This window comes from Hesperophylax consimilis, chromosome 23 (genome assembly GCF_061612785.1).
Source record: "Hesperophylax consimilis isolate HC1 chromosome 23, BYU_Hcon_1.0, whole genome shotgun sequence".
Classification (NCBI taxonomy): domain Eukaryota; kingdom Metazoa; phylum Arthropoda; class Insecta; order Trichoptera; family Limnephilidae; genus Hesperophylax; species Hesperophylax consimilis.
The window spans coordinates 17,932,506-17,956,177 of record NC_142858.1 but is presented as its reverse complement, the minus strand read 5'-3'; the positions used below and the strand labels follow the sequence as shown (position 1 = coordinate 17,956,177).

General features: G+C 35.4%; 1 protein-coding gene across 14 annotated transcripts in view; it reads right to left on the bottom strand.

Moving 5' to 3' along the window:
- The window catches only part of LOC149412399 (coiled-coil domain-containing protein AGAP005037), a 408,813-nt gene that overhangs the window by 32,345 nt on the left and 352,796 nt on the right, over positions 1-23,672 (bottom strand). For 13 of the 14 annotated variants that reach the window (XM_089645768.1, XM_089645770.1, XM_089645772.1 and 10 more), the window contains 5 exons: positions 14,848-14,989; positions 10,486-10,605; positions 8,508-8,646; positions 7,194-7,277; positions 499-662 (listed from right to left, as the gene is read on the bottom strand). In XM_089645768.1, coding sequence (XP_089501894.1) covers positions 499-662; positions 7,194-7,277; positions 8,508-8,646; positions 10,486-10,605; positions 14,848-14,989 — 649 coding nt within the window. The remainder of the gene's footprint in view (positions 1-498; positions 663-7,193; positions 7,278-8,507; positions 8,647-10,485; positions 10,606-14,847; positions 14,990-23,672) is intronic. The other variant, XM_089645778.1, reaches the window with a different exon arrangement.

Sequence of the window (23,672 nt, the reverse complement as noted above, 5' to 3'; positions counted from 1 at the left end):
AATTCTTAAGAAGTTACTTTTGTTTAAGTCTATTGAATTTCACTTCGCCTCTAGTTTTTGGCAGAGACAGAACATTTTTAGAATATCAAGAAACATAATGACGATTTGAAGAGATTATTTGGGATACTGACGAACGTGATAAGTGGTGTAGCGTTTTCACATCGGCTTACAAAAGACCACTAACAGATCCTACCAGGAGCATTGACCAAAATAAACATGTTGCCAAAAATAGGGGTTTCAAATCATATAATAAGTTAGCTGATTCATTTGTAAACCCAGGCGAAGTGGCAGTGGAGCTGCATAAAATCCAAAATGGGCCAATAATAAGTGTTGGTGGTTAAAGTCTAACCACTTGTGTTATATGCATTGCAGCCAGCAAGGCGAGGATGAATGCTACCTTCAGTAGATCTGTAGATCTCTAAGGCGAGAAGGCGTGACAGTGAGTCGAAAGAGTGGTTGGTCGGTGGTAAGTGGTCTGTGATAGAGGTAAGTGGTAACCTTGGGTAGTCCGGAAGTGCGAGGCCACGGGCATGAACTCCCTGGGCGGCGGGGCGGAGGGGGTTTGCAAGGCCTTCTGCACCAGCCCCGTAAGGTTGGCTAGTTGACGCTCCATATGCTCTACGCGCATTCGCTGTTGAACCTCTTCATTGTGCGCATTTAATCTGCAATTATCAACATTACACCAAATTATTAAAGGAATCAAAGCTCTTCAAAACTAACGGCAATGCGTGTTTTAGAGTCTATGGAGACCAAATTGTTTGCAATTTAAAAAAAAATTATTCTATTTGTCCCAATGAATCTATAAATACACTCTTCGATGCCTAACCAAATTAAACATCTTCGTCGTCTCCATTTAATTCTTATGATTAATTTTATTAGCCGGGGCTATTGTAATAATTTCTACCAAAATTTTGATTTGTTAATTTTACCTTTAATACAATTTGGTGTAGTATCGAAAAGTGCAGATTAAATTTTAAAACATGTTTACAACAGACAATTTGGTACACAATATAAAATGGTTCATAGTAATATTATGGTAAGGTAGGTATGCATTTCACTAATGTTTTGTTATGATGTTTATCCAACTTTGATGGACATACCAACATTATTAAAACAATATTATGTTACATTATGGACATACCAACATTATTATAACAATATTATGTTACCTTATTCAAAAAACACAGACATCAAAAATATTATTTAGCAATATAAAAAGCTACTCATTCGTGTTAACAGAGCAACCGTTCAGAAATGAAAATAAAGCAGAAAAAACAATAACAATTTAATCCGGTTGCATTGTTAATACAAATAGTATGTCAATAACACAAATTAAAATATTGGGAGGAATGCAGATCACGCCAAACTCTGGGAATTGAATAAAAATGCACTTTCTAGATGAAAAAAGTGTGTAGAAATTCATTAAAAAAATTATTAAGGCGCGGAAGAATAAATTGAGGGAGATACAGCCGATCAAAATTTAATAAATTGCACTTCGCGATCTGATATTATCACCATATTCGGACAGTCCGCCGCCATATTTTGTCACGAAAATCAAATTAAAAACTTTTAATACTTTTGAAATTTCAGTAGTGCCATCCAAAAAATAAAAAGTGTTGCCATATAATAATATCAATGCATGGAAAATTCTGAAAATTAAATATCATTTGCCAGATTGGTAGTTTATTATTTAAAATCTTGTAAATACTTAATTTATGTATATATATAACCTAACCTAACTGTGATTTTCTATAACAAAAAAATGACCCTTTAATAACGCCCACTCGCGTCCCCTTTAGAGTTTTATCCCAGTTTTCAAGTAGTTTGTGGGCTACGCTAGGTTTGTATAGACGGTTTGTGATTTAATACTAATACCTTTTTTCCATGTTATTTCCTGTTACACAAAATTGCCCCTTTAATAACGCCTGCTCGCGTCCCCTTTAGAGTTATATCCCAGTTTTCAAGTAGTTTGTGGGCTACGCTAGGTTTGTATAGACTGGTTTGTGATTTAATTCTAATACCTTTTTCCCATGTTCTTCTGCCTACTCTAACCCAAACTAAACACCTAACCTATTTTGTAAAAAAATATTATTATTATATGGCAACACTTTTCTTTTTTTGGTTGGCACTACTGAAATTTCAAAAGTAAATAGTTGCTAATTTGATTTTCTTAAGTCATAATTGACAAATAAAACATGGTTCCTATGTATCGCGTACGAAGTTTCAAAACCCTATAACTCAGTTAATAGTGCCGACCCCCACCTAATTCTTTCAGATTCGGATTCCCCAGCCCTAAATTAGTCTAAATCAAGTTCAATTTCGGTTATACTCCCATAAACCGAATATTACCCTCAGATCGCGAAGTGCAATTTTATTAAACTTTGATCGGCTGTATCTCCCTCAATTTATTCTTCCGCGCCTTAATTCTTTTTTTAATGAGTTTCTACACACTTTTCTCATCTAGAAAGTGCATTTTTATTCAATTCTCAGAGTTTGGCGTGATCTGCATTTCACCCAAAATATTCGCAAGAATGTAATTATTGGTGATGTAGGACTCACTTTATCTTAGTAAAAAAAAAACTCTAGAACAATGAACTGTCATACACATTATTTAGCGCAGATTTTCTGTAAACGCGGTGCAACAACATTCAGCCTGAAACGACATTTCATTAAATAATGATCACAAAAGAACCTTTTGAAAATACAAATAATTTTTCTTTTGGATTATTAGCTTTTTGATGAAAGTGTAGTGGTACGCAACTAATTTATTCGAACGAAATTCTACAAGTCTCGATTTTTCCAAACAAGCTTCTTGGATGTTCTTTTATTTATTTGTTTGGAAAATTCTACATAGCAACCAAATTGTTCCAGAAGCTTCTTCACCTTTTAAAAGCGACAGCGTGAAGAAAGCAGTCAGTCAGTCATCAATCTGCCATCAGTTAACAAGGTGCTCAACGAGTGATAATCCGCGCACCTCACTTGCGCGAAGGAAATTCTTCCCGGCTCTCATCATGGACTCCATAGGGATATCATCATAGCGTTTTGGCCCAGATCGCCGTCCCTGGCCAACGCTACATGGATTACAGCGCCCTGGTTCCAGCGTCTCTGACCAGCGCTTCATCCACGCTCCATGACCACCACGAGGACACGCAGCATCCTCACTGGTCTACCAGCTCCCCTTTCAACCGCCGACAAGGTCCACCGCACCTTCGGCCTTCTCGTCAGCACTGGAGTACTGATTGCCAAGATCGCCAGTGCCTGACAGTCGACGAGTCCGGTCACCAGCGCCCGGCGTCGACTCACAGACCCGCGCTTGACCAGCCATCACCGCCTGCATCCGGAGAATACTACATCTGTCCAACGTCATCTCATCACGGCTACCTGACTCATCAAATAAACACTCTGACCTTCACGACAACATCTTTCATTCCGTGCCTCCTCACAAGATCCCCAAAGTGGTGACCCCGACGTGATTGTGTTACCCCGACTCACCGGTAACCCCGTCTCAAAATGGGTGATCGGTTGAGGCACCATGGAGCTGCGTGCACCAGACCATCTCCGCACCAGCGCGGATAATAGTGCCCACCATGGTTACCTTGAGTGTATCCTCAGATTGTGTTGTGAACAGTATTTGTAATTTATAATAATTTTGTTTTTCTAACCGTTTTACTTTATTTTTTTTTACGTGAGAGAATATACAACAACTGTACAGTGGCCCTGAACCCAAGATAAATGCAACGATACCAGCACCAACCCTTCCTACTCCCATCAACAAGCAAGATCTGACTCAACTTTTCTTTCTATCGCGGCCCTCAACCATGCCGCTGGAAGGGGAGTCCTGTAGTGGTACGCAACTAATTTATTCGAACGAAATTCTACAAGTCTCGATTTTTCCAAACAAGCTTCTTGGATGTTCTTTTATTTATTTGTTTGGAAAATTCTACATAGCAACCAAATTGTTCCAGAAGCTTCTTCACCTTTTAAAAGCGACAGCGTGAAGAAAGCAGTCAGTCAGTCATCAATCTGCCACCAGTTAACAAGGTGCTCAACGAGTGATAATCCGCGCACCTCACTTGCGCGAAGGAAATTCTTCCCGGCTCTCATCATGGACTCCATAGGGATATCATCATAGCGTTTTGGCCCAGATCGCCGTCCCTGGCCAACGCTACATTGATTACAGCGCCCTGGTTCCAGCGTCTCTGACCAGCGCTTCATCCACGCTCCATGACCACCACGAGGACACGCAGCATCCTCACTGGTCTACCAGCTCCCATTTCAACCGCCTACAAGGTCCACCGCACCTTCGGCCTTCTCGTCAGCACTGGAGTACTGATTGCCAAGATCGCCAGTGCCTGACAGTCGACGAGTCCGGTCACCAGCGCCCGGCGTCGACTCACAGACCCGCGCTTGACCAGCCATCACCGCCTGCATCCGGAGAATACTACATCTGTCCAACGTCATCTCATCACGGCTACCTGACTCATCAAATAAACACTCTGACCTTCACGACAACATCTTTCATTCCGTGCCTCCTCACAAGATCCCCAAAGTGGTGACCCCGACGTGATTGTGTTACCCCGACTCACCGGTAACCCCGTCTCAAAATGGGTGATCGGTTGAGGCACCATGGAGCTGCGTGCACCAGACCATCTCCGCACCAGCGCGGATAATAGTGCCCACCATGGTTACCTTGAGTGTATCCTCAGATTTTGTTGTGAACAGTGTTTGTAATTTATAATAATTTTGTTTTTCTAACCGTTTTACTTTACTTTTTTTAACGTGAGAGAATATACAACAACTGTACAGTGGCCCTGAACCCAAGATAAATGCAACGATACCAGCACCAACCCTTCCGACTCCCATCAACAAGCAAGATCTGACTCAACTTTTCTTTCTATCGCGGCCCTCAACCATGCCGCTGGAAGGGGAGTCCTGTAGTGGTACGCAACTAATTTATTCGAACGAAATTCTACAAGTCTCGATTTTTCCAAACAAGCTTCTTGGATGTTCTTTTATTTATTTGTTTGGAAAATTCTACATAGCAACCAAATTGTTCCAGAAGCTTCTTCACCTTTTAAAAGCGACAGCGTGAAGAAAGCAGTCAGTCAGTCATCAATCTGCCATCAGTTAACAAGGTGCTCAACGAGTGATAATCCGCGCACCTCACTTGCGCGAAGGAAATTCTTCCCGGCTCTCATCATGGACTCCATAGGGATATCATCATAGCGTTTTGGCCCAGATCGCCGTCCCTGGCCAACGCTACATGGATTACAGCGCCCTGGTTCCAGCGTCTCTGACCAGCGCTTCATCCACGCTCCATGACCACCACGAGGACACGCAGCATCCTCACTGGTCTACCAGCTCCCCTTTCAACCGCCTACAAGGTCCACCGCACCTTCGGCCTTCTCGTCAGCACTGGAGTACTGATTGCCAAGATCGCCAGTGCCTGACAGTCGACGAGTCCGGTCACCAGCGCCCGGCGTCGACTCACAGACCCGCGCTTGACCAGCCATCACCGCCTGCATCCGGAGAATACTACATCTGTCCAACGTCATCTCATCACGGCTACCTGACTCATCAAATAAACACTCTGACCTTCACGACAACATCTTTCATTCCGTGCCTCCTCACAAGATCCCCAAAAAAGAATTATGTTGATGAATAAGTTTTTTTTTTTTAATTTTATATATATATTTTTTTAAATTAAAAAACAAATTATCTACAGCTTCGTAAAGACGGTCCACAAAAGGCATGTGTGCCACTCCCAACTAGCAAATAAATAATTAAGCAGTCAAAAGGGCGAAACAAAGTGTATGAAATATACCCCATTTGGGCCCTTTATTATTCATTTTTATTTAAGTACTACACTTTTTGTGTGTTTGTATTGAAATTTTTTTTTAAATTAAAATAAAATAACGTGAATCACTTAAAATCACCGATTAAATGCCAGCTACCATGTAAATGATCTTTTACTTTTATTTTATTTATTTGCCTAATCAATTTGAACATGAAATAATAAAATTTCAGGGTTTATGTTCTTCTCATATAGTGTCCGGGAGTAAAGTGTGCTTACTTCTGGGCGCTATCGACATGATAGTATAAGTAAAAAAAATGTTATAACTTTTATCGAAATTTTAACGTTTGAAGATAGATTGAATGGCAAAATAAATATTCTGTTTTAGAAAAATATTTTGTACGTGAAAAAAAAAATGATTTTCGAAAAAAGTTATTTAAATATTTTTTACTTCTACCGTCATGTAGAATCACCTCCCGAAGTTAGCGCAAATTTAATTCCGTATACACTGTATTTATTCCTAAAATTGAGTGCAATTGCCAATTAATTACTGTTATTTAGAATGTCTCCAACAGGATCCGGAGTAATTGTACTTCAAACCATATGCCTATGAATATATACAAAATACTTGAAAATGTTTTCCGTGCTCTGGTACTGTGAAGATAGAAAGTTTGGTAAATTAGCCAAGCGACATAATATAGTCTATAGTCAAATATAGGAAAATGTCCAATCTAGTCCAAGGAGCCTTCATCGGAAAACGGTATAAAACGGAGTTGGTAACTTATTACCTCTCGTGTGAATGAATTTGTACAGCTTTTTAGGGCACTTTTTTATATTATTGTATTGAGGTAATAAAAATATTTCGTAGGCATGTATCACTTTTTTACACTGTGCTTATTAGCATCAGAAATATTGCAAATTTTTCCACTGTCAATTTTACGGTAAAGGTCCACTTTACGATTATATATTTCACCCATATTTTAAAAACTGAGTTGGCACAATACAACTCAATGGATGTTTATTTTTTAATACATTTTATGTATGTTATTTTTTTAATTGACAAATAGGATTCGGTCTAAAACCCCTCTTGAGAAAATAGTTTTTGTTTTCCTTTTTCATTGCTCATTAATAAAAAATAAAAAATAAAACTAAAATATAAATGTATTTAGTCTTACTTGGCCTCCAAATATGTTTTAAAAATTACCACCTGACGTAAATAGAAAAACAGAAGAATGCTTTTAGAAATATGGAAAGAAGTACAATTTATTTAACCTTTCCTCGCACGATTTTGAATTCGCACATACTATTATAAGTCGCTGTCGCAGTAACTCGCAGTAGCTCGCAGCACATATTGACATTTAGTAAATGGAAACCAATATGAATAGATAGATGCACCAACCTTGGCCCATCGTAGGGCGGCACCCTGCCGGCTGGTCTCAGGCCGTATAGAGAGAACTGGTCATCCAGGAGGGAAGGATGGTCGCTGCAACAAACAAATAATTCATTCAGAACTCGGACGCGGAAATCAATCAGACTTCTATAAAAAGCCTATCGTGCCTTCTCCAGATTCGATTCCTCAAAGGACATCGGTGTTTGGAGAATAGGAAATGGATATTTTCATCGGAGATAAGTTTTAAAGGATTTAATTGAAACCCAATAAAAAAAAACAATAACTACTAAGGTTGTTTCACAGAATTTATAAAATTCATCAAATTTTAAAGTTAATGTAGTTATTTATTTATTAATTAACGCCTTTTTTTGGGTCTTTCACATTTGAATATTAAGAAATATTTATTATTTATTGTACATAACTGAATTTCTTCACTAACAACATTTTATATTTGTTTAAAGATAAATTGAAGATGTCCACTGACTTGGTATGATTGTTTCCCTCCATTAGTATTCTGGGCAAAGAGTAATACATATGGTAGTGACTTCTAGTATTACGTTGTTGAATCCGGAAGCTTATCAATTCTAGCAATACCGGACTATCAACTGAATCATTTAGAATTTTATATATAAATACCAAGTCAGAGAAAATTCTTCTATCTGACAATTTGAGCATATTCATATAATTTAACAGAGTGTTTTGGTTCAACATAATTGCTGGAATACCGTATAATATGTTTTTTTTTTTTTGTTATTTGTTTTTGGGGTGTTATGCCGTTTTGCGCTAACTCCTTCTTTAGCCAACGTTTAGGACAACATTGCAGTGTCCATCATCAGGGCAGATGTGTTATTTTATTTTATCTTATCAAAATGACACATCTGCCCTGTGTTATTTTATCAAAATAACACATCTGCCCTGATGATGGACACTGCAATGTTGTCCGAAACGTTGGCTAAAGAAGGAGTTAGCGCAACACGGCATAACACCCCAAAAACAAATAACAAAAATACTTTTGGCCGTGAAAATCTTAAATCATATTTACCGTATAATATGGTTCGTAGTTAATAAATTACAGTTCTTTAAAAGTTATTTTCAAATTCTGTTATTATTTAAGCTCTGTGAAGCTATTGGCCCATAGTGATAACAGAATACAACATAACAGAATTCGACTTTCAAAGATCTTAAAAAATCAATGTTGAGATATGATGAATTGTTATGCGTCAATTCTGTGAAACAATCCGTCCTAAGAATACCTAGCTAAAAATCATGTAAAGATACTCTGAAATTCAGCTCCTTCAAGAGTTTTTCAAATATAATTCTTACCCAGTAACCTCTTCGTCGATGACAGGGGTCATGCCACCCCTCGGGGGCCCCACGTACTGCGTGTAGTAGGGCTCCTCATAGGCCCCCCGGGACCCGCGCTCCGGAGAAGACATGTACCCGTCGTTGTGGATACGATCAGCTGCGAAAATAAACAAACAATAATTAATAATATGTCACCGAATACGTACCGTATAATAATGAATTATTTCTACGAGCTTTCTGTTGGAAAAAGACCTAGTTGTTGTCGGGAACAAAAAAATTTACGTCAGCTTTTAAAAATTATTGTGTTTTAGGAATATCACCGTCACTTTGAAAAAGAATTCGTCGATAAAATAAACACATACTCAGAAACATTATTTAATATGAAAAGAAATAAATTAATACACAAAGAAAAAACTACAAACAAACATGATTGAAGAAGGTCGATGAGGAAGGAAATGTTGGAAGATATGATTTGAGATTTTTCACGGTGAAAAGTATTCGTTTCGGACAGCATTGGCACACATCTGCCCTGATGATGGACACTGTAATGCTGTCCAAAACGTTGGCTAAATAAGGAAGTAGCGCAACACGGCACAATACCCCAAAAATAAATCACTATAAGAAATGTTGCTTGATTTTTATTTATCTACGAGTATGTGTGTTTACTATTTGCAATAGGTTGATACTTAATTTTTCTGAATATTTTCAATGTAGATTTCCGAGTAGTTTGTCAACTCAGTGTTATTTTCACTACGCAGAAGAAAGAAGATGTTAACTAACGAACGATACTAAAAACTTATACCTAATAACTTGTAATGATAGCTTCGATGTCGGAATATACACTTTGATACTCGTACCTTGAGAGTTGGACTACAAGAAGCGCAAACTTTTGTATGCAATTCAGTGACGCAATCATGTCTAATTTATCTGGGAAGTCTGTACCTTAGTTAATGCTTCAAACATCTCTTCATTAACATAGGTCCACAACATGCAGCAAGCACTTCTTCCAGAGTAACAAAAATATATGCTAATAATATTCAAAGAAAAGCAAACAACTATCAATTCTAGATTACAGCCATGCGAGATTGGAACCGATCCGAACGAGAGGCGAACGGAATATTAAAGCTAAAGCTCAGCTTGTGGTCGAAGCACAAACTTAGGGTAATGAAGGCGTTGTTAGATTTATGGCACGTAAGATTGGAAAACAACTTTACATTGAAATGGGGATTAGAATCAACGAAAAATCGAACAAAAACATGCGAACTAACTTTAAAAATCTATGCTACAAATTAAGGAGCACTCTGACCATTAAAGTTTTAAAGTGGGTTGCACAAACATTAAAGCAAAATATGCGAAAATAAGTGGTACGTTATTTTAAAACCAGGAAAGAGTCAAAATCAACGTTTTCATCATAATTATTAATAGCTGAAGCCTTAGAAAGTAAACCAGAAAAAAATGCACACAAAACACGTATAGCACATAGATATGTTGTTAATGTGTTCTATAAATTCACAGAGCGAAAATAACAAACTTTGTCAACACCAATATTTTTATTAAGTTGGTTATTTTCATTTAATTTAAAATGATCCTACAACGTAATTTTGCAATTTTTGATTAAATTATCAGTAAGTTTTTTAAGCGAAGGAAGGAAAACAAAGTGACTTGATGTACTCATGTGTTTACCAGATATAACTCATATCTACGGTTTGTGCTCTTAGTTTGTAGAATGTTTACAAAAAGTTAAGTAATGATATATTGCTAATATCATTGATTGTTGCGTTACAGCCGTTTCCCCCTTCGCAGGCATTATCATACTGTGACTTAACCAAGTACGTCAACTTATTAATTAAAAACTTACCTACCCATTACAAAAGGTGCATATAAATAGGTTAACTGTACGTGACGGAGTGACAGTTCGATAATGCCTCAACAAGCAATGCTTTAAGCAGTTCATTCTAGAACCATTTCTTGACTCCCTTGTGTGTCGATCTCTCACCTGGTAAACTGTACAGTTGGTCAGGTACCCTCATCGCGTCTAAGGGGAAGCATCTGTCCGACCCGCCTCTAGCAATGGACGCTGCACTCCCGTAAGCTCTCAAAGGCTTAGGAGGTGCCCCTAACAAACAACAAAACAATTGACTCTCGATGAAAACGGCAACCATTCCTTACAAAACATTCACTTTATCAATCTGGTCAGTCTTTCTTATTGGTTTGAACTTTTTCAAAACCCGCGACATCTTTAAATATGTACGTGAAAACATGAAGTTTTGTGTAAATTAGATTTAAATGAACCCCGGCTTTAGCTATACTAAAGACTCATAAAACGTTTAAAAAATCTGAACATGTGTATTATTATACACATATATATTTTTTATAAAATTTATTACGTATTTTAACAATGCCAGCCATTTCATTTTACGTCGGCCAGACCGGAAGGGCAACTAGATTCAAAGAACAGACGCTTTGCATATACAATAATAAAAATTATAAAAAATTCGCAGCCCATATTTTAGAGGAAAATCTCCTCCAACTTGACAACAACGAGTCTAAACCTTTACTTATAGAAAAAAAAATTAACTTGAAATCCGGGTATCATTTCGACGAGCTGGAGTCAAACCACGTGACCATAATTTTGGCGCCAGGAGGGTTCTAGAATGCTTTGAATAATCTAATGGTACGTATACATTTACGAACTTAAACGCGAACTGAGTCACGAATTACGGGAAAGGAACGAAGCAACTGCAAGTGTCATTTCGCGCCATTTGCGGTTGCTTCGTTCCTTTCTTATAAGTTGAGGTTCAGTTCGGCAGTTCGGCTCACGTATGTATTATATTTTTTTTGGTAAACTAATGTTTTTAAGACAAGATTTTTTTATGCATAGCACAAAGGGTAACAATTATTTTACAAGCAATAATTATTCGCCTGAAACACTCATCCACATTGAAAAATCTCCTGATAAAAGATACATGACGCCAACGGGACACGAACCCGTGTCCCTTCGATATCCGGTCGACAGCTCTGACCACTGAGCTATGGCGGCTTATCTCTTACCCGCGAAATGATTCAATATATACTAGTGTTTCATTCAGTCCCGTTGGCGTCATGTATCTTTTATCAGGAGATTTTTCAATGTGGATGAGTGTTTGAGGCGAATAATTATTGCTTGTAAAATAATCGCGTATGTAGGTATACTTAGCGTAAGACATCAGTCGCACGCTGAACGCACATTTAAATAAGCAGTCCCTGCGCAGAAAAGTAAAATTCGCTAAACTAAGTCAACTCATGCCATTGTGGGACTTTTCTGAGCAGGATCTGAATGTTCGTAAAAACCGTTAAAAAACAAGAACCGCCTTCAAATCGAGTTGAGTAGCGACGCTTAAAATGAGTGAGGTGGGTAAATTATAACACATTTGTAAAAGTGTCTAACTAAATAATGTATCAAAATATTTCGTTTTGGAAACAAGCCCGAAGTTTTGTTTACCCGATTCGGGATTTATAGTTTTTACGCAGCCAGCAATTTGCGCGTCATTGTAAAAATGACTAGTAATAGCTAATAACAATGAAATGGTGATATTACAATGCGAGTTGCCCGTATACTGTCAGATTAATTTATTGATAAATTAGATAAGGTCACGCCCCCTCCGCGCTCTGCACAACTTGGTTGTTCCTCTCTCCTCGATGGGCTAGTTTATCAATTTGGATGTCTAGTGTTCAAGTAATTATAAAAAAAAATACAAAACTGCCATCATAAGAGATGGAAAACAAAAAAAAATACGTGCATCGTACAAAAAATTGAACTAGTTTGGAAACCCCGCCCATAATCCCCTCTTACCCCGCAAATGCCTAAAGATACTGCGCTTATCAATTCCAATAAAATTTAAACGGGATTCAATTCTTCTTTGTATTTTTGTGTTTTGTTGCACTCTTCACAACTCACTTAACCTAACCTGAAATCTAAAATTATAATATTTTTAATCCATAGTACACAACTACACAAGGAAGATCTATTAAAATTATTTACATGAATATTTTTTATTTTTTGATTTTATGGATTCTTTCGTAATCCTCTAACTAGCTAGGGCTTATAACAATACCCTTCATGTTTCTAACTAACTAGTACTCCGGCTGAAGTCATTTAATTTTAGGGTCATTCGATAATCGTCACTTAGCCACTGGCACCATAATTTCTAATAAGCGCCCTTAATGTGGTTTTTCATGAAAACGGCGCTATATAAATTAGCCAAATATCATTATCGTTATGTTATATTATATTATTATGCAGTTCTAAATAAACGTAGTAATTACGGTGGTCGGTGCATTGGTGCGTGATTTGAAATTGTATTCCTGCGAAATGCGTAAAATTATTTAAGTTCAACGAACTTTAATATTCAAAATTGGAACTGATGAGTATAAATCATATCAGACAAGCGATGAAATAGGTATAAAAAATATTTGATTAATTAATAATTCTTGATTTAAGATGGTTATTTATTTTTTGACACTTACTGAAATAATGTGCGTAGTTTCACTGAACTCGGTCCAGACATACTATCAAGTGGGCCGTTCGCACAGGCATTTCTTTCGTACACAAATATTCTTTGAATAGTTTTTCTTTTCATAAGCAATTTTTTTTCGATTAGTATGAATATGGAGTCTTATATTTTTATGTCTTTTGATTGATGTCGTAATTTTTTATGTCATTTTATGGATGTCGTAATTTTTTAGGTCATTTAATGAATGTCGTAATTTTTTTGGTCATTTGATGGTTTTCGTAATTTTTTAGGTCATTTGATGGATGTCGTAATTTTTTAGGTCATTTGTGGAAATCGTAATTTATCAAGTTTACTAACAGTATTCATTCAAAATGTAAAATTCTTTTATTGAAAGGCAACGATCATGAGGCAAACATATTTTTCCTCTTCAAAAATCCTGTAATTACAACATCCCGTGATTTTTCAAGGATGCTTTAGTATAACATACTGAATGACGTAGATTCGAGTATATTTGGGTCTGAATCTTTTGTAGGTGATCAGGAATGGGATATAAAAATATGGCCATGCAATAATAACTCGTAGTTGTTTTGAATAATTTAAAGCTAGGAAGATACTTTAAGTACTGCCCTGGTGTAAGACCACCATTCAGAATTGAAATGGCTTTGGCTGTGTTCGGTGAGTATATCTGATTAGCCAGCTACTTACAACCTTCTCCTTCCCCATCTCCCTCCCCTCCCCGCTACCTTCAGCCTCACAACATACCCCAATTAGGAATGCCATAGAACTGGCCCCAGAAATAATAATAATAATGTAAAACTGTGAAGCTGAGGAATTTGGGAGGGTAATTGTTAAAGTGATTTACTAAAAACGACTAATGCAATTTCATCTTTTCGCATCTAATAGTGATAGTGAAACATGACGTTAATAGCCTGATTTATATCGTTTTGAAAGAAAATTAGACTTTTCGCCTCCCATGTCTTACGCTCCGTTTTACATGGACGAAGTCTATGAGAACGCGACTTGATCAGTATGTGTGTTATGAAGCTTATTTTCAGTCGATGCATCCTAGTTGTCTACCGGTCTGCCGACTGGCTTAATGCGGTATTGGAAAAAGTGCATTCAAAACCTCACTTTTCCGCAAAAGTGGTGATATTCCATCAATTACAGAGGGTGGCGTGGTGACGTGGTGTGTGGTGGCGTAATGGCGTGGAGGCGTGCAGGCGTGGGGGCGTGGGCATAGTAGCAATCGGATGCCGTGGCGATGTTAATAACAAGAAGTGGTGACTGACGAGATGTAGCGATCATAAATAATGACTTTTAGTTTGCTGGATCGATCGATCAATGTTCTTTACACAAACAATTAATTTTAAATTTTTAATATTCGAAATGATTTTCTAGGTTATGGGTCATTAAGATATATTATTTTTTAAAGACACTTACTTGTTCACTAATATTTTATAAAAATCAGAGTCCAAATAGACTTTAAAACAGAGCATTTCCTTTGAGAATTAAAAAAAAATACAATATTTTGATCGAGAAAATTGGAAAACGTTGTAACATGTTGCTTATGAAATCATTATCTAAATATAAGTTACTGCATGAAATACCGCCAAAATAACAAAAATGTCTTCACACTTGTAGAAAGATATATCACGTGAAAAACAAACCCACAAACTCACCACGTCATCCTACTCTTGGAAAAAGCGGGGATTTACTCTGCACGATCGTATGGTACAAAAATGGTCCCTCGTAGTAATATGTACAATAAATACCTCTTGTAAAATAATAACAAAGCAAAGGGGATAAATAAAGAAAATTGTTCGACAAAATGGTTTGATAAATATATTAGGATAGTTAATAGGCACCTGGTCCGGGGATAGGCTTCATTCTATCGGCGGGGATGGGCGGGCCCCCGGCGGGCGAGTAGGCCCGGATGGCGGAGCCCCCGCGGGGCAGCGTGCTGGGGGCTGCGCTGCCCATGTAGTAGGCGGGGGGCTTCGCGGCGGCCTGCAACACAAACAGAACACAATTTTAGCACAACAATTGAATATAAACATCTAACAATAGCAATAGAACACTTTATAACTAATACTATTAGATCATCAATTCAAATTAGGTTTAGACAGCAGACCCTATTTTCTATAACATGTTGGTAGCTACTGTAGGCATAGAACAAAGAATAATACGATAAGTATAGTTGAAGAAACGAAGATATATTTGCCCAATTCGGGATTACATTTCCATATTAAACTGTGTTTTCGACATTCAACTGGGATGTAGATATACGATTTCAGGCGAGTGTAAGTGAGACGGAACGCTGGACAGTTGGGCTAAACGGAACATTTTTTCCATTTAAATGCACTTCTAGCCTTATATTCTTTGTGCATTATATGTAGGTACTAAAAATCAAAGTAATGGAACAGAAACACGGGTCATCGAAATAAAAATCTCTCACTCATAGAAGTGATGAAACCACGACATGGACGTAATTAACATGTTAATTTCATGAAGTATTCTATTATTCCAAAAGTGGATTTAAGTAATAGAAATAATAAATAAGTAAAAGCCACTTTAGGTAATAACACTTCGTGAATGTTTATCAAATTCTATAAATCTTCTGTACTTTTAAATTGTTGTCATATCATCAACAAAAATGTAATTACCATAATTTGAAAATGATTTATGTAGAAGAGAAATGAAAAGGCTCGACATGTCCTAATCACTAGCCGTTCAGATTTCCCTTTCGACTGGCGGAAACTTCAATAGTTGATGAAATAGTAAATAGCAAATACCTATGTAAAATGTTAACTAAAGTGCATTTTTCACAAGAAAAGAATAAACAAAACCCTGAGCGCTCTTATATAATGGAAGCACTCCCAATATAATCCTCGTATTTCTGTACCTACGTTAAAAAAAATAAAAATATTAAAAAAATACCTCTGATAGGTCGAGAAATATGCTCAGAGTTTTTTCATAAACATAATAATACCTTGCAATCCTCTTGCGGCTGAATTCCGCGAATTTTACAGGAAACTCTACACGGTATTGTTAGTGGCCGTCAAAACTTTTTTTGGAAATTTAGTGTGTAGGGATTGGGTTCGTAATGTTGTTTTCTTGTTCAGATCCTTTATTACGTAATGGTATAAATGGTAGTCATATTTGGTTTCTGAGGGATATGAACGGTTTGTTCAATATTATTTATGCAATGTGGATTTTATCGTTTCATAAGATTATTGGTTGAGCAGTAATCTCGACTGCTTCCTCCGTGTATATAGGCGTAAACAATATTGTTCGATAATTTACATTCTTTGGGAAAGTTATTTAACAGTGCAGAAAGATAAATAAATAATTTAATGTCATTGCAACATTTTTGACTTTCTTAAGGAAAACTTTTGAAATAACATCTATTATTGAAACTTAATTGATATTGTACTATAAAACGAGAAAACATATTATTTGCAAAAAATGAATATTCGATACAGGAGATATACCTACTTTATCAGGATTTTTTTAAATGTACCTAATTATGAACAGTTTTATTTGGTATCATTGTGTTAAGTTATTTTTGAAGATAAAGTAGTCAGTAGTTATTTGACACAACCATTTCGGTAAGAATTTTTATATTAGTGTAGTTCTCAAAACTTTGCCAACAAAATGCCAAGGTGTTATTACAAATAATGATTGTTATACTTTTCTACATCATCTACAAAAATTAAAGGCAATTTCCGTATGTGTGTGCTTTATAGACATAAAACTACTTGACTGATTTTACCGAAAAATTCAAAGTTTGTTTTTATTAGTGCCAGAAGTTTTTAGAAGGTAGTTGTAATGGTAGAAATACCTGCAGACGCCCGAGGAAGAATGGGGCGAAATATAATAGGGCGTACTTGACGAACGAAGATATACTAGTAATAGGAAAAATAATGTATGACGTAGAGGTGAATGGTGGAAGAAGTATGGGACGCTGGAGGAATTCATGGCACGGTCAAGTGAATCAATTACTTGTATGTGGTAAAAAATGAGTGAACGAAGGAAGGGTTTTGAGGAAAATGAATTCATAAGAAGGCGACCACGCCCAAGGATGACACGTTACGACGTAGTGTTATAAATATTTAAATAAAATAAATTTATTCAATTCTTAAAAATGAAGTTATTTTCATGTTAAAACTATACCCAGTTAAATATATAACACAATCTCAAAACATTACTCCATACCAATATGACCCCAAGCAACGCTGGGTACACGTCAACCAGTTATTAATAAAGTGTTCCCTGTACGTAAAAAAAACGTCCAAAACTAATCTCATGGATTTACAACATCGATATATATATATATATATATTATAATGGTCGATGCATCTACATATTATAACATTGAAATGTAGGTTTACCTAATCAACGTAAAGTAAACCGGTTATGTTTCAAAAACGATTATGTAAAATATATTATTGAACAGAAACATTATTTAATCGATATCACAATACCTTATGTAACCAACTGTTCTAAAGCTTATAGTGGCGAGAGAAAGTTGTAGAAATTTACATAGAAAATTAATCATATACATGGTACATGAAGCTATAAACTACGTAAAGTGATTTGCGGTCAGATTGAAAACTCGACATTATTATCGTCTAACTAAACAGCAATTCGTGATTGGAAATCTACGCTAAGCAAACATTCGGAGACAGAGAAAAGGTAATTGCATATTGGAATCAATTTAAGATAAACCTTATAAAAAACCTTGGATTAGGAGGTTCGTGTCGGCATTTTTATAACTTAATACATATTATATATCTCGGGTAGAAAGTTGAACAAAAACGCCTCATCTACATTTTTTTAACGTGTAACTCTTTGTGTGTCGATGCAAAATTTTCGCCTCCGCCAGCTGATTCTATTTTCTGATAACTTACTTGTTTTTTGTAAAATTATGTTTTTGCAAATTGTACCGTCTTACCAAATAAATTGTTTATATATTTATATAAATATTAAATCTGGGGCTTAAAATTAGACGTGCCTACATCAATTTTGTTAATCGACAAGGAATGAAGATTGTTTATTGGTGTCTTGGCGTTAAAAAATCTATAAAAAATATTTTTCTCAGAGCACATGCGCTAGGTGGAGAAAACTTTCAGATATAAAATAAGGTTTTTTTTTTATTTTTTTATTGTTTAACTTATAACATTGTTACATTGTACATAAAATTAGGTAATAATAGGTAATAGTGAAAAACATATGTTATTGAAATTCTACTCCAATGAAGAGTGCTAGCTCTTGAACTTGGCGTAGGAGTTATTTCACAATTATTTCATGTTTATATCAGTAATTAACATAAATACAGTACAATAAATATAAACTTAAAAGAGGATTGCGACGTTAATTTTGGTTGTAACATGAATTGAAGTTATAACATTTGAAAGGTGATATTAATTTTTTTGAAAGATAAATTTGACCTTTTTTTGAATAAAATAAAATCTGGTATTTTTTTCACTTCTTCGGGAAGACTATTAAAATATCTTATGCCTTTGTAAATGTAATTATTGTGCATTTGTTGAGTTGAAAATAGAGGAATTTGGATTTTAAAATTATGCCTTAAGGATGAGTTAAATTTAAGTTTTTTTATTACAGTTTCTTTATATATTTGTAATATTGCATCATTTTTATAGAGGTCTTCAATTTTTGGTACTTCGAAAATTTTGAACAATGATGCTGAAGAGAATGTTGGTTGTTTTTTTCAAAATTACTTTAATAATTAGTTTTTGTACCACTTTAACAGAGCTTAAAAATTTTTCATATGCACCTCCCCACCCAATGATTCCATACTGAAGTAATGATTGGACTAGTGCGTAATAGACTTTTTTCAGGTTGTTTAGCTTGAGAACATTTCTTAATCTAATGAATATATAGATACAGTTAATTTATTAAAAACCTGGTCAAATTATTCGTCTTCCTGTTAAAAACGGAACTGCAGGCCTTTGACGAAGAAAATGACAGAGTTCCTAACAAGGTATCAGTTAAAATCGAATGTTTTATGAAGAAGGCGGAACACGTGTTCGTACAAATACTGATATTGGTACTAACATTCTGATACTGTCGCATTTCGTCGTGATATTTATTTGGAAAAGAACACATGTTCTCGATATATTATGAGTGACTATATTATATTATTTTATCAGGAAATTGATAAAATTTTATATTGCTAATATTTTATCAGGTAATTAGCATGCTATCAGTTCTTTTTAACAGTTATTAATTTTAACATTTTTCTCCGTGTTTTAAAGTTCTTTCTGGTACCTAATCTCCAGATATAATATCCCATAAGTAGTGTCCTCAGAATAGCTCAGAGAAATGATTTATTATTGTGTCTATTGATAATGGCGGCACATGAGAAGACCGCTTCATAGAAAACTTTTTTTTAGATACAACAAACCACAACAATTCTCCTCTTTTATAAATATTTTACCAAAGACATTATGTTACTAAACATAAGGATATTGATTAGTTTTTATATTGTTTTGATGGACTGACTGGCTTTACCGATGATATCTTGTGATGAAAGCATAAATATTTAAAATATATATGTAGGAAAGACAAATAATAAATAAATATAGAAATAACCCGGGTGATAATTTAGGATAACGCTGTCCTGTAAAATTACACTACATACCAATCTATCTGTATAAAGGAGAGAGCACGGAGAAAATTGACTGACATGAAATATTGTTAATTTATTAAAAATCTGGTCAAATTATTCGTTTTCCCGTTCAGATTTACTAACAAGGTATCAGTCAAACTCGAATATGTTATGAGGAAGTCGGAACACGTGTTCTTCAAAATAATAATAGCTTTGCATCTCGTCCATTGTACTTATTCGGACAAGGGCACATGCGTGAACACGAATTCAGATATATTCTGAATGACTAATATTTTATTGGGAAATGATCATGCAGTCACATTTTTAAAAGTATCTTGATAAAAAAGTCGTACTCATTTTCAGACAGGGTGGGAGTTGTGGATTTGATTTTTATACAATGGCCTAGCAGTCGAACGATTGCATGTAGGTCGGGTATCTAAGGATTGCTGGTCAATTTTTAGGTTGTGTAGGTGTAATATTGCAGCCATGTCAGGTAGGTCCGGCTTGTAACAAAAAATAAAATTGAATTAAATTTTACTTACTACCACCACATTTCCCGGATTATTTACGGACTGAAATAATGGATGTGTCTTCAATACACTCTTCAATACATGCGTTCATTCACTTTAATTAGCGAGGTGGAAGTAGTCTTTAGCAAGATATCACTTCAAGACGTTGTAAGGTTCATAATCGGTACTACCAGCGGATAGTAATAATAATAATAACATGGCATTTATATAGCGCAGTTTAGTGTCATTTCACTTCAAGTGCGCTTAACTACTCGTATAACAAACTTAAAAAATGGTAATTCAGTATTAGTGGTTCTTAAAATTATTCCTACAGTTTGCCTTACCCAATACAGATCTAATATTATAACACTAAATACACTGTTTATACAAAGTGATGACATAACTTAGAATAACAATAACAGCAGGACAGGACAAAACAAGAATATTAAAAATAAAACATAATTTAAAACAGGAGGCAGTTTGTGCTCAGAAATGAGAATTTCTGTTCAATTTCCTGTTCAATAACCAACTTATTCCCATTTCAGCACGAGATATTTTTACCTTTAATGAAAACATATGTACTTTAAAGCTTATGTTGACACGAACATGTGATTTTCGGTCGTCTCTGACTTCTTCTTCCGTCCATTTTTTCGTCATACATTATTTTTGCGCCCATCTGTTCTATCTCTTCATGTCTAACCAATAAAAGCATTACTAATCTTGTCCCAAACTATTTTATTGGAATTGCATTATTTTTTTAATACGATCATACGTGGTTTTACCACATATACGCCTCAGGGATCTCATTTATATGCAGTCAATCTACTTACCTCCTTCCAGTGCCACTTACATGCCTCACTGCCATCGATAAATGAAAATTGATAATTGGAAAAAGTTAGACCTGTATTTCGATTCGCATTTATGTTAATATTTATTTTAAATATATTATTATAATATTACATCACAACTTTAAAAAACATTACTTTCCGGTATGTCTATTGATACCGTTATGAAAAAAGGAATAGCGAAATGTTTTATTCCCTTTATATAGTAAAAAATCAGTCGTGCAAATCATTCAAGACAAAATAATAACCTCTCAGTTGCAGGAAAGTGAAAAATCAATTTCAAAGGGAGTCATAAATACCCAAAGAAGATAAAACAACGATGACTCGGATACGGCAACGTTCAGTCGACGTCTGAAAGCAAAGGCAAACAGTCAACACCAATAACAGTGAATGATCATTTTGCAACATAATATAACGTATTATGTCCTTGTGTAGTATTCGTGGGTTTATCTCTCCATTTCACGTGCATTTAACAAACCTGTACATTTCTCTAAACGCTTCTAATATGCAAAATACTTATTGCTTTTTAACGCATGACAAAATAATAGCTCCCATCACCGTGTTACGGACGTTATTAGTAAATTTGGTTACCATTCATCGAAAGTAAATTATTCGATACGACTAGCAGTTCACTTTCACGTTTGTTAATTCGGCAATCAAATGTGAAATACAAAACTATTAAAAATGATCGTAATCCAAGTGAGATAAGAATAATTTTATTCAAAAATGCACAGAATTGAACGCGGTAAGCAATAAGGAAAGTAAACAGATTGGTTACTGATTGAAAACCATTTGAATATACTGCCGATAAACTTAACTGTCAAATCACAATGAAGCAACGATCGAGCTATTATTGTTTAGTGGAAATTGTAGTATTATTATGTTATTTGTTCCCCAACGAATCAAGTGGGGAACCGGTCATCAAGTCGACTCCAGTTAATATTCATAAGATAATATTATCGCAAAAGGGATACGTTCAGGTAAGGATAACATTCAATACACAATTGATCAATGTTAAATATGTATAAATCAATGAATAGATGTTCTTTGTATTAAAAAATAATTAATACGCTCAGCTGGGTGTGAAATTCAAAAATAAATAAAAATAATAATATTGTTTTTTTAGCTTTTTGACGAAATATCAAACAGAACAGTTATTTTTTTTCAAATATTGAACCAACAAATATTTTCGTTTATTTTTATTTTTGGATAGTAAAATTAGGCTCCCAGAGATAAATATTTAAATCATGTTGCGTGTGGAAAAAAATGCGTCAGTCTAATGAGGTGTTAAAATTATAGCGTACAAGAGCTTATTATCCTAGAGTTTTCGTTGTTTCGAACGCTGCTTTATATTCAAGATATTCTGCAAATATGAAAAAAAACTACTCTCGCTGTTCCATACAATAATTCTTTGATTGCTTCCTAACAACTTTTGTAATATTTCTTGTATTTATTTTTTATATCTAGTTATGTTTTAAAGTTGTTTTTGCGATGCGGAATAGTATGGGGGAATCTTGGCAATCATCAGAGCAATCTTCATTCTGCTGGCTTCAGGCTGCAGCCTGGAACGCATGTTTTGTATACTTCGAAAAGAAATTGTATCTGTAATATTTGTTGTGTTTGTTGCAGTTCCTAAAGTACAGAGTGGAGGTGCCGCCGCTGAGCCAGTTTACTTTTTGCCTCTGGCTCAAGAGCTACAACCTCAGCCTGGCGCACCCCATCCTCAGCTATTCCCGTGACTACCTTATTTATACTAACTAACTAAATAACTAACCAACCATTGCGCAGTAGAGTAGGCAGAGAGGATATACAGCTATAATACTCTGTCTCGGCAAACACTCTTTGCTTCATTAATAAATTGTTTCTCACATGACTGATCTAAGCAACATTTTCAATTCATTTCTGTTTATTCATTTCAAAAACATTACAAAATTGTTCATTTTTATATAATGGTATGGTATTGCGTTTTTACAATATTTTTGAAATAATAATTCTTAGATTAATATTAACAGTGTGTATAATATCACCTATACCAATAATAATAGAGATTGACTTTTAAAAGAAGCTTCATTGATGCTAAAAATGACGATATCCGAATTGATTCTGTTCAACAGCAAGATTGCTCTCCCCACCGGTATGACCATTGGCAAGTTAGTTCTGCAGGCCAGGAGATAGAATAGTCTATCTTGTCGGTGACAGTGATAACCATTGGGAACATAGAAATGAATGCTCTCCGTGATGACCGAGTTTTCAAACCATCCACGAATCAGTCTAAAGAAATGTGTAGCAATGCGCACATCCCTCCTGACCCGTCAAAAAGAAAGTCAGTGGGATAGAGCCACGGGTAGTAGCCATACTCCCTCATGTAGAGAAATCTCAAGAATTTCTTCTGAACTCTCTCCAACCTGAGAGAATACTTTACCTGATGTTTTGTAATCTTAATCAATACGCTTACATCAACCTTGCATTACTACCAAATTCCATATACTCATGCAAAGTTTTACTTTACATGCGCTTCACAGATCTCATTTCTAAAGCATTAAATCTACTTTCATCCTTCCTTTGTCAGTTCCTTGTCTCAATGACATAATTCAGGGTTGGTATCATTGTTCCATTTGGAATGCTAGCTTTGCTTCTTGTTAGTGCCAATGGCGTTCAGTCCATTTACTCTTCACTCAATTTATTATGTTATAGAGTTTATTAAA